Source organism: Orycteropus afer, unplaced genomic scaffold (assembly GCF_000298275.1).
Source record: "Orycteropus afer afer isolate SDZICR_OR568_19922 unplaced genomic scaffold, OryAfe1.0 scaffold00083, whole genome shotgun sequence".
NCBI lineage: Eukaryota > Metazoa > Chordata > Mammalia > Tubulidentata > Orycteropodidae > Orycteropus > Orycteropus afer.
Genome location: NW_006921670.1, coordinates 1611530 through 1623169, shown reverse-complemented (window position 1 = coordinate 1623169; position 11640 = coordinate 1611530). Strand labels below are relative to the sequence as shown.

Below are 11640 nucleotides of genomic sequence, written 5' to 3'. Positions count from 1 at the left end.
ATGAAAAGTGAATTTACTCTGTAAATCTTCACCCAAATCCTAATGAAAAAAATAATAAAAAAAAAAAGAATCCCAATCGGCAGACAACATGGCAGGCTGCTGAACAACGACCCAGCTACATGCAGGATCCAAGCATGCCAACAGCCAGAGACCTTTCTCAAAGCTTCTCCTTATATACTGGGAGCAGACCACACCCCTAAGCTTCCCAGTAGATTCCACTGTGGGGTTGATTGCCAGTCTCATCATGGGGAAATAACTACATCCAGCTGCCCAGCCACTCACCAGGCCCAGTGGAGTTGACACATAACCTTAACTGCCTTAACCTGCATCCCATCAGAGCCCCGTCAGCATGTTTGTTGTAGGAAAACAAGGTCCTTACCCCTGTCGTGAAGAGCCAATGATCACAGGAGGTTGAAGAGAGAAAGCAAAAGGTTGATTGAGTATCGAGACCCAAGGAGGCAGTGAGAATCGTTTCTCTAAAGTGCCTGTCTCCCCGAGCTGAGGAATGGTTAGGGTTTTTAAGGGGAATTGGGCTGAGGGGGTAGGGGACTTGAGGAATGCTGGTGATGTTTCCCTCTTGTTACTGGGACGAGTTGCTGTTGCTTGGCGACCGCTCTGCTCTTCTGGTCAGTGATGGAAACTGTCCTTGGTCAGGAGAAGTGTCCTTCAGGTTCCTCACAGCTGCTTAGAGAGATAAACTCTGCAAGGAGGGAGAGTATGGGACTGGGCACCCTCAGGCCTCTCGGTCTGCCAGGGATGTCTCCATTTCTCCTTTATCTTGGTTGCTCCAAGGCTCAGTGTGTCTTTTCTCAGGGTCATCTTGATGTAGGCTACGGTTCTCAGCTGAAACTAGTCGTGGGAGAGGGTTATGCTTCAAAGAGTACATAATTGGAGATAGAAAATCTAAAGAACTCTCAGCGCCTGTGAAGAAAAGGCTGGGTATACTGTTTACTTGAAAGAAAATGACGGAGGGAAAAACAGTGAGTGAGTCCACTTTAAGCATGCCTGTCAGCTTGTGAAGGTTTGATAGTTTTCATTGAGGGGTCCCCCCAGCCTTCCATTTCAGCCTTCTTCATGTTCAGTGACATACTCACAGGTTTCAGGGATGAGGGCGTGGACACCTCTGGGGACCATTATTCCGCCCCCCGCAAGTGATGGAGTGATATTTTGGTGGCGGGTTGCCATGATCAACAGCTAAAATGTGAGCACAGATGCAGGGCCGGGTAGGAGAGCCCACGTGCACTGGGCCTGCAGAGACGGCCAGTGCGTCGGGGCGCTGAGGGCTGCACCGAGGCCCCGGGATGGCCTCCCTTCCTGTGGCAGCAGTGAGCCAGCTGGAAACTGGGGTTTTTCAAATCTCTTCACTGTGGTCTCTTTCCCTTTAATAGCCGGGCAGCAACCTAGATAGCCTTTCAAGAAAAAAATAATACATTTCTCTCTCTTTTACTTTTTTTTTTTTTTAATTGTGGTGGAAATATACATAGCAAACACACAGCAGTTCCACAGTTTCTTCACTCAGTTCAGTGACCTTGGTTTTCTTCACGTGTGTAACCATTCTGGCTGTCCTTTTCCGAATGATTCTACCACTGTTTACCTAAACACCCTGCCCCTAAGCAAAAACTCTCCTTTAACCCCTGCTTTCCACGCTCTCAAGGAGCTCTGGTGACATAGTGCCTAAGGCATTTGACTGCATTAAGAAGGTTGGTGATTCAAACCCATCAGCTACTCTGTGAAAGGAAGACAGGGCAGTCCACTTCCATAAAGGTTTATTGCCTCGGAAACCCAGTGGAGGTCGCTATGAGTTGGAATCGACTGGATGGCAATCGGTGTGGTTTTTTGTTTGTTTCCGTGCTTGGTCACCACTAACAAGTTTTGGTTTTGGTGGTGGTTAGGTTTGTGTGTCAACTCGGTTGGGCCTGGTTGAGTGGCTGGGGAGCTGGATATAGTGTTCCCCATGATGGTCATCAACTCCATGGTGGAATCTACTGTGAGCAGCTGAGTAGCTGCCTTGGGGATGTGGTCTGCTTCCTGTATATAAGCAGAAGCCTTGGGGAACGGTTTCTAGTTTATGGCACATTCGGACTGTGCCTTTTTACTTGTGAACCTTGGGCTTGTTGGTCTCAGCAGCTAGCAGCTGAGTGAAGAAAAGCCTCCTGCTCAGTGGGTCAGGAGCAGGAGGCAGAGCTAAAGCCCAAGGTTGAGGGGCTTTCACCTAGCCCCTAGAGCCTGGCACTTTGAACTTGGACTTAAAGCCTCCAAATTATAAGAGAGTAAACTCCTGTTTTTTCAAGCATCCCATTTGTGGTATATGCTTGTCAGAGCAGCACTGTTGTTGTTGTTGTTGTTGTTATGTGCCGTCGAGTCAAACCTGACTCATAGCGACCCCTCCTTGGGTTTCCGAGGCAGTATCACTACGGAAGTAGGATTGCCCAACCTTCCTTCCGAGGAGTGGCTGGTGGGTTTGAACCGCCAGCCGTCTGGTTAGCAGGCAAGTGTCTTAGCCACTACGCTACCAGAGCTCCCAGAGCAGCACTAGGTAACCAAAACAGTTCCTATATATTTGTTTGGGAGCTCTGGTGACATAGTGCCTAAGGCACTTGACTGCTAACCAGAAAGCTGGCGGTTCAAACCCACCAGCCACTCTTCGGAAGGAAGGCTGGGCAATCTACGATCCTGCAGTACTTGTCTTTTTGTGTCTCCCATTTTGCTCAGCATGATGTTTTCAGGTTCATCCACGCTGTGGCATGCATTAGGACTTCATTTCTTCCCTTGGCTGAGAATATCGCACTGTATGTCTGTACCAGGTTTTGTTGACCCACTCATCTGTTGATGGACATTTCACCTGTTTCCACTTTTTGGCTGTTGTGAAAAGTGCTGCAGTGTTCTCTTCGTGTTTCTTGACACTTACCTTCCACTGCAAGTGCGGTTCATCTTGAAGTGGGTATTCACACGGTGGTTTTATTATTTGGAAAGAAAGGCTGTGGTTTCCCTGCAGAGCTGCTGGCACACCTGCCTTCCTTCTAAGGGTACTACCAGGCCCCCAGGGCCCCGACTCGGAAGCTGCTGGAGAAGCCGCCTCTGCCCTCTGTGGACGGCCAGCATTTTGTGCTCTTTCTGTGCATGTTTGCTGCTTTTTTATGTAGTTTAGTGATTGCAGTGGACATAAAAAATATGCCACCCTGCTTTTTGTCACTTACCATTAAGTGCTTTTCTGTGATTCCATAGTTTAAATATTTTAAATATATGTGTGCATTTAAAAGATTTTCAAAAATAGAGAAATACAGAAGAAAAACACTCGTACTGTCAGCGAGGAAGTAACCATTGTTCATAGTTTTGTGAGTTTCTTTTCCTTGCAAACTGCGTGGATACAGTTACTTAGCGTGTAAAAAATTTTGTGTATTACAAATATTTTTATACTCTTTGTAACCATTCGTTGTTTCAAAATGAAAATGTTATGTTTTTCTCCTATTAATAGAATGAACACTTGCTGTAAAAATGCTTTTTTAAAGCTTATGAAATAGAAAGCAAGGAGCATCTTATGGTCCCACCCCCAGATATGACCACTGTTTTTAACAGTTGCGCACAGTCCCTCACAGGGACAGAGCAGAGCTCTCCCGTCGGTCATGTTTGCACACAGGGTTTCATTTTTGAGGTAATTTCCCAGGTGTGAGATTATTACAGCAAAGGGTGTGCAGGGGTTAATGGCTCCTAACCTATGCTGATGTGCGCTCCAGAAATACCACAGCTGTGTAAGTCACGAAGCTTCAGCTGTATCGTCTCTTTGATGGGGTTTTCTCTCTTCGATGCTTGCTGGGCCCTGTGAATGTGCTAATGAACACTGAGACGCCCTGATGCTCTCTGCTTTCTCCTCCACTCTCATCAGCCCTGTCCCACCTCATCATTTATTCAGTCAGCAACATTTACTGAGTAGATCTGACTGGTGGGACACTATGCTTGATAACCAAACCAAACCCACTGCTGTTGAGTGGATTTCGACTCATAGTGACCCTATAGACTGCCGCGTCTTTATCCTGCAGAGTGGCTGGTGGGTTCGACCCTCTGACCTTTCGGTTGGCAGCTGAGTGCTTTAGTCACTGTGCCTCCAGGGTTCCTCTATGCTTGCTACCAGGGGCATAAAGATAAACAAACATAAAACATAAAGAACATAAAACATAAGCCTACAGTGTAGCTGGAGAAGAAGACCGGTTTCAAAGCAAAACAATAAAAAAAACCCTGAAGTGGTGTATTTTGTTGTTGTTGTTTGCCATCAAGTTGGCCCCGACTGTATTTGGTTGGGAAGGTGTAAATTCAGGAGCCAGGGAAACCTGGGGTTATATCCCAGCTTTGCCTTCTGTTAGCGGCATGAATGTGGCTTGGGTATTTTCCGTAATCTTGCTGAGCCCCAGTCTCCCAGTCTGTAAAACGGGCGTGACAGCTTGCTGGGCTGGGGCTGGACTAGCACTAGGTTCCTGACGCCTGGCTGGTGACAGCGCAGTTCCTCTCCAGTCACTGGGTGAGCGTGGCAGTAAGGAGATGTGGAGGGGGGTGGAGATGGGGCAGCTTCTCGGAGGAGGGCATCCTGAGCTTTGCCGGAAGCACCCAGTCCTTGAAAAGTTTGCTGGGGGAGGGGAGATTAAAGTGTTGGTCTGAAGTGGCGTCTGCCAGCAATGCCGCATTTCAGTCGGCGTGTCCCAGCTTGTGTGAGTGAGGCCCGGTGTGTGTGTGCGTCGCCATACTTTCCCAAGGAGGAATTTCGTGTCCGTTATTCTCATTGAATGGGAGCCCTGGTGGTGCAGTGGTTAAGCACTCAGCTGCTAACTGAAAGGTCTGTGGTCTGAATCCCTCAGTGGCTCTCCAGGAGTAAGGCCCGGTCGTCTGCTTACATTAAGATTACAGCCACAAAACGTCACATGGAGTCTCTAGGGGTTGGGAACGGTGTTGACGGCACCCAGGACAGCATTTCCATCCCAGAAGATTTTAGGGTGGAGATTCTTCACACCTGGCAGGGGGGTAAACTGAGAAGTGGAGGCTGAGAAACTTGCCCAAGGACATGTAAAAGTTGCTGGTGACCTGGGGCCCAAATCCAGGCCTGCGTCCTCCCAGCCCAGCTCTTGCCACCACGCTGGACTGTTGGCGTGGTCCTTCTTCCTTTTGGCGTTCAGCTTAGGCTAAGGCTGGGCATGCGGCCCGCGTCTCCCTGCCAGTGCAGTGGAAGTATCAGCATGGGAAGCAGGCGAGCTCTGACTGGCAGCTGACTTAGGGGAAGGGGACTTTGGTGATGACGATACAGTAGCTGATGTTTGTGGAGCGTTTGCTGAGGGCCGGGCACCTCTGTAGCCCGTTACACGTGGCAGTGCATTTGCTCCCCATGACGGCCCTGTGAAGGAAGGGCTTGTGTTAGCCTCATGGTCCCAGAGGAGGAAGTAACTTATTTAAAGCTCTCAGCCAAGATGTGTGTGACCCAAGGCACCGTGGTGCTAGAATGGCACTTAGCCCTGTGACCACCGCCTCTTGAAGTCTGAGGCTGAGTACGTTAGAAGAACCTCCAAGGTTCACCCTCTAAAGCCCGGGAGCCACGTGCTCATTTGAAATTTGCTTTGTTCGCAGCCCTGTTTCCCCCAGAGGCAGTGGTTCCAGGGTGTCTTAATTTTATCTTCCCACAGTTCTGGAGGCTGGAAGTCTGAATTCAGGGCGTCGACAGAGTTGTGCTGTCTGTGGGAAGAGCCTTCCTCGTCTCTTTCAGCGTCTGGTGGCCCTGGATGGCTCTGGTGTTCCTTGACTTGTAGACGGCTCCTCACATGCTGGCTTTCCCTGTGTGACTGTTTCCCTGTCTCTGTCTATAAGATGCCGCCCAGAAGGAGTTAGGATTCAGACCCACCCTGACATAACTCCATCAACATTAACCTAACATCTGCATAGAAAAACCCTATTTCCCAAACAAGGTCATATTCACTAGTGCAGGTGTTAGGACTTAAGTTTGTCTTTTTTGGGGGGCGTAACTCAACCCATAACACAGGGTGGCTGCATTCCCCTCCCCCAGCCAGGAGGAGAGAAAAGGGGAGTCCAAAAAACCAAACTCAACGGCCATTTAGTCAATTCCGATTCATAACAGCCTCCTTTGAGGCAGTAAATCTTTACAGAAGTAGATTGCCCAGTCTTCCTTTCGCGGAGCGGCTGGTGGATTTGAACCGCTAGCCTTCTGGTTAGTAGTCAAGTGCCTTAGGCACTACACCACCTGAGTTCCTTAGAAAAGGGGAGCAGCTGACTGTTAAACTCCTGGCTTGTGCTGGGCCCAATGCTAGGCTTTCAGTGTGTCATTTAATCCCCAAACAACTGTCCAGAGTCAGGGATGTCAGTCCCATTTCATAGATGAGGAGTGTAATGCCCAGAGAGGTTGTGACTTAAGACCCAGTGCAGATGAGTAACTGGGTTTGAACCCAGGTCTGTGTGGCCCCATGGTGCTCCAGTCCCGCAGGCGGCGCCCTGGAATGGAGTAAGCATTGGTCAGCAGTGGGGCAGCCGTGGCCAGCTGGAGTGGATGTGTGTCCACGCTCGGGTCGGGGGTGGGCCATGGCTGTGCTGGGGATTTCCATGACTCCACAGTTCTGGTCCTGAGGGCCAGCGTTCCCTTGCTGCAATCCGTCCCTGAACATGAAGCTTGAGCACCCACAGTCCGTGATCCTCGGTGTGTGTCCCAGAGGGGCTGGCTCCCCTGTGCGGTGTCGATGCCTTGCCTGCAGGGGCCCTGAGTGGCCCTCTCCTTTCCACGGGGCCTGCAGCTTGGCTAACGCTCCACTCCTCTCGCCCCTTCCTCCCCGTGTCTTGGTGGTGTCAGTGCAGCAGCTGCTGGAAGATGGCGTGGATCCCTGCGCAGCTGACGACAAGGGCCGCACAGCCCTGCACTTTGCCTCCTGTAATGGCAACGACCAGATTGGTGAGTCCTGGGCGGGGAGGAAGGCAGCGGGCCGGGCCAGTCACGTCTCTCCAGAGGCCTTGGGGGAAATGCTGCTCCCTTCACAGGGTTGGGGTGCCACGGGTGCTGGGTGTAAAGAACACCTGGTAGTGCCTCACTTGTTACTCCTTAGGGTGCCAAGTTGGGGAAGGGTGAGATGTGGGGAGAGAATATGATTGGCTGTGAGGTTGATGAGAAGTCTCCAATTAGGAGCCATGTAGAGTCTGCTTCTAAATCAGTTCCACTTATCATTCAGCACGTGTTTGAGGGCTGTTATGTTCTAGGCCACGGTAATGCAAAGTGGCCCAGATGTACTGTATTTTTCACATATAACGCACCCACATAACACATGCATATAACATGCACACATATAGAACACACAGTGTGCACAGGAAATGAATGTATGAGGGGGTCATGTGGTTTGCAAAAAGCCATATAACGTGCATTATTTGTGTAAAAATACAGTAGGCTCTTATGGAAACGTCTGCGATAGAGAACTGTGGTGGTTCTACCTCTCTCCGTGTGTGTGTGTGTGTGTGCATGTGTGTTACACACTCATGCACAAAGGTGAAGGAAGGTACATGATAACAGTAACTCTCATTTTGTGAGCACTCACCATGCAACAGGCAACTTACCCACCTTTCACTTACAAGGCAGGTGCCATGTGTCCCCATTTTACAGGTGAGGAAGCCCGGCTTCCAGGGCTGGTGTGAGGGTCTCCCAACATGGGGGGTGGGGGTTGTTGTTATGTGCCGTCGAGTCGGCCCCGACTCATAGCGAGCCCTCCTTGGGTTTCCGAGGCAGTATCACTACGGAAGTAGGATTGCCCAACCTTCCTTCCGAGGAGTGGCTGGTGGGTTTGAACCGCCAGCCGTCTGGTTAGCAGGCAAGTGTCTTAGCCACTATGCTACCAGAGCTCCCAGGGGGTGGGGGGGTGGCAGGAGCTAATTAGAAAGCCCTCTCTCAGTTAGGTTTCGGTCAGAACCAAAGCCCAAAGCCCGTGCTCTCCCTCTCTTGCCCGCACTTGTCTGTGTCTCTGCCCGCGGGTTGCATTCTCTGCTGCCAGAGACAGATTCTGCCCAAGAGGTGGGCAAGACGCTGCCAGCAGCCCAGGCCTCCTGGACACTGGTCCGGCCCCATGCCTGGGCCTGGGAGGAGTCCTGGAACTGGCGGCAGGCTAGAACCTCACAGGAGTGGGGTGGTGGTGTATGCCAGAAACAGTGGGTGTTCATGACAGGTAGACCCGGGCCACCTGTCCTCCTAAATGTTACTTTGTTTTCATATTTGTTCATGAGTATTTTATTACTTTAAGTAAGACATTGTTTTAAATCCCCCATTTTAACGCCCATTCCTACCCTGCTTAACATCGTTGCTGGCCATGTGGCCATAAGTCATATGGTTACTGGCCCTTTTTTATAGTCTCTTTTATGAAGTATCTGTTTAAGTCTTTTGCCCATTTTTAAACTGCTTGTCCTTTTTAAAATTTTATTTTTAAATAAATAACACCTGACAACGACAACGGTGGTGTGTAGTAGGGGCTAAGGTTCATTCTCCCCTCCTGCCATAAAAATAAATTAAAAAATGGCATAGTGCCTAAGTTTATTTGACTGCTAAGCAGAAGGCTAGCTGTTCAAATCCACCAGCCACTCTTTGGGAGGAAGGTTGGCAATCTACTTCCGTAGTGATACTACCTCAGAAACCCAAGGAAGGGGTTGCTATGAGTCAGATCTGACTCAACGGCAGTGAGTTGTTTTTTATTTTTTCAGTGTTCCTGCCCACCCCCGTAACCAACAAAGGAAGTTTTCTTCCATATATAAACCTTTCCTTGACCTTTTACAATAATGAACTAATACAATATTTGTCCTTCAAACAGCTTGTCTTTTTCTTAAAAGAGTCCTAGTGGAGCAGCGTTTAAGTGCTCGGCTGCTAACCAAAAGGTCTGCATTCAAACCCACCAGCTGCTATATGAGAGAAAGATGGGGCAGTCTAATTCTGTAAAGATTTACAGCCTCGTAAATCTTTACATGGGGCAGTTCTCTTCTGTCCTGTAGGGTTGCTGTGAGTTGGAATTAACTCACCTGCAGTGGGTCTTTCAGTTTATCTTTTTCTTACTGATTTATAAATTCTGGAAATAAACCATTTGTTTAATATAAATGACATGCCTTTTTCCAAGCTTGCTTTTTTGTTCTCAGAATAGCATCTTTCACTGAACAAAAGTTCTTAATTTTATGAAATCTGATTGATCAATTTTGTTTGTTATGGGGAGTGGTTTGTTTTATGATTTATTTCAGAAATATTTGCCTACCCCAAGGTCAGGAAGATACTCTCCTTTGTTTCTTCTAGAAGTCTGACCCTTAGCTTTCACATTCAGATCTGTGATCCTTTCCAAACTAGTTTTTGTGTAGGGTGTGACCCTCGGGGTCAGCGAAAAAGAGGCAGCCCCTCAATGAGATGGATCGACAGAGTGGCTGCTGCACTGGGCTCAAACACAGCAGCCTTCGTGAGGATGATGCAGGCCTGGGCAGCGCTCCGTTCCGTGGTGCGGAGGTCCCTGTGCGTTGGGGCCGCTTGATGGCATCTGACAACAGCAGTGGTGTGTAGTAGGGGCTAAGGTTCATTCTCCCCGCCTGCCATGGATAGCCAGTGTGACCCAAGTCCATTGAGTGATGGTGCCATTCTTTTCCCACTGAGTTTCCATGGAAGGAAGTCTTTTCAGTAAACAAGAGTCAGAGGGGTCCAACTAGATTTGGGTTTATAGTCACTGAAGCCTTCAGCCTGATCCGTCAGAGAAAGGCAGGGTGACATGAGGGCGATGACCGTGTCAATAAGTAACATTATGCGCACTTGCCGTGGGTCGGGGACTTGGTAGTTACTGTAATCCTGTGAGGTGGAAGTGTATTATTCCTGTTCACAGAGGAAGCTTTTCAGAGGTGACATGGTAAAGCTGTGATGGGAGAAGGCAGGTGGTTCAGTGGTCAAGCCTAGATCCCCGCCAGGCAGCTTCTTGTCTTTAATCATAGGTGTATGTGGTAACTATAAATAGTGTTTTAAATACAGAAGTCGCCCACCCCACCTCCCAAAAAGGGACAAAGGTGACAGACAGCCTGGGTTCTTGACCAGGTCCTACCTTTTAACTTAGCGTATGCCCCCTTGGGCAGGTTGTTTGGCTTTTCTGAGGCCCGGCGTCCTCATTCCCAGATGTGGGGAGAACCTGACTTGCTGGGGTGGCTGGACAGAGAGGCACACAGGAACCCGTGGAGTCAAAACCCAGCCGTTTTGTGTGACTCAGGAAGCACCTGCTGTTTTCACCCTGGCAGTGCAGCACAGGCTGTGGCAGGCCGTCCCCCCGGGTGGGTGGCAGGCCGTCCCTCTGGGACTCAGCCCTGCCTCCCCGTAGGTGTCCTGGAGCCCTGTTAGCCCGCCTGTGTGTCCACAGGGGAAATTCAAGCGCTGGCAGTAAGGAAGCCACTCCAGAAGGCCTAGAGCTGAGGAGGGGGATGTTAATTGGAGCTCAGCGCCATCTAGTGGCCTGATTCCCACCATGACCCTTGGCTGTGGAGGAATGGAAGCTACCCTGGAGAGCCTTCAGTTGGTGTGGGAAGAACTTTCCTTAACCCTTAAAATCCCAGTCCCACACCACCTACCAGGTTATGAGGCCTCCTGGAATCCTCTGTCTGGGCCTTAGGGTCCTGGACACGAGCCTCGGGGAGTGAGTGAGTGGAGTGAGTGAGTGAAAGAGCGAAACAACCGAGGGGACCTCGGTGCGCCACGCCTTGAGCAGCTTCTCCGCCTCGGGCAGGAGTGGGGAGTAGAGACGTCACAGGAGGTTTCAACAGTGCCTCTTGGGGTTTCCTGTTTGCAGTGCAGCTGCTCCTGGACCACGGTGCTGATCCCAACCAGCGAGACGGGCTGGGGAACACCCCTCTGCACCTGGGTAAGTGCCTGGAAGCCGCCACAAGGCCTTTGCTGCAGCGTGGACAGGCTTCTCTGATGGAGGCTCCCGGCATCCTGGGGAGAGCCTGGCCTCAGGCTTGCACGGCTCCCAGCCTGCATTCCGTGGACTTACCCATCACTCAGCCACTCAGCAGTTGGCCTGCCCTGGGCGGCACTGATTAGCAACCCAAACTTTCCTGGCTCTGCTGGAGGAGGCAAGATGTGAGACCAGTGACGAGACAGGTCCCACCCTGCTGCTGGGATTCCCGTGGCTGACTCCCCGGGTCTCAGTGTCCCTAGCTGTACAGGGAGGGAGCTGGGCCTGACGCACGCCAAGGCCTGCCCAGCTGTTCCCTGCAGTGCTGGCTGGGGGGGGGTGGCTCTGGTGCAGCCATAGAGACACCGTCCTGTGCCCTCCGGTGGGCGCACAAGGCCAGGCTCCCCTGGGCCCCGGGCCTCAAGTCCTGTTCTTCCTCAGCGGCCTGCACCAACCACGTTCCTGTCATCACCACCCTGCTGCGAGGAGGTATGTGGTCCCTTCCCCCGCCTCTGTCCCCTCATGCTCCCCTCCTCAGCATGCTCACTTCTGCCCACACCCACAGGTGCCCGTGTGGATGCCCTGGACCGAGCTGGCCGCACGCCACTGCACCTTGCCAAGTCAAAGCTGAACATCCTGCAGGAGGGCCACTCCCAGTGCCTGGAGGCCGTGCGGCTAGAGGTGAAGCAGGTGAGCGCCCCGTCCCTGCTTAACGCTA

General features: G+C 50.9%; 1 protein-coding gene across 1 annotated transcript in view; it reads left to right on the top strand.

Annotated features, from left to right (window-relative positions):
- Positions 1-11640, top strand: part of ANKRD54 (ankyrin repeat domain 54) — a 27027-nt gene that overhangs the window by 8568 nt on the left and 6819 nt on the right. Inside the window, exons 3-6 of the mRNA XM_007941751.2 lie at positions 6836-6934; positions 10815-10886; positions 11364-11411; positions 11488-11612. Of these exons, the coding sequence (XP_007939942.1) occupies positions 6836-6934; positions 10815-10886; positions 11364-11411; positions 11488-11612 (344 nt within the window). The remainder of the gene's footprint in view (positions 1-6835; positions 6935-10814; positions 10887-11363; positions 11412-11487; positions 11613-11640) is intronic.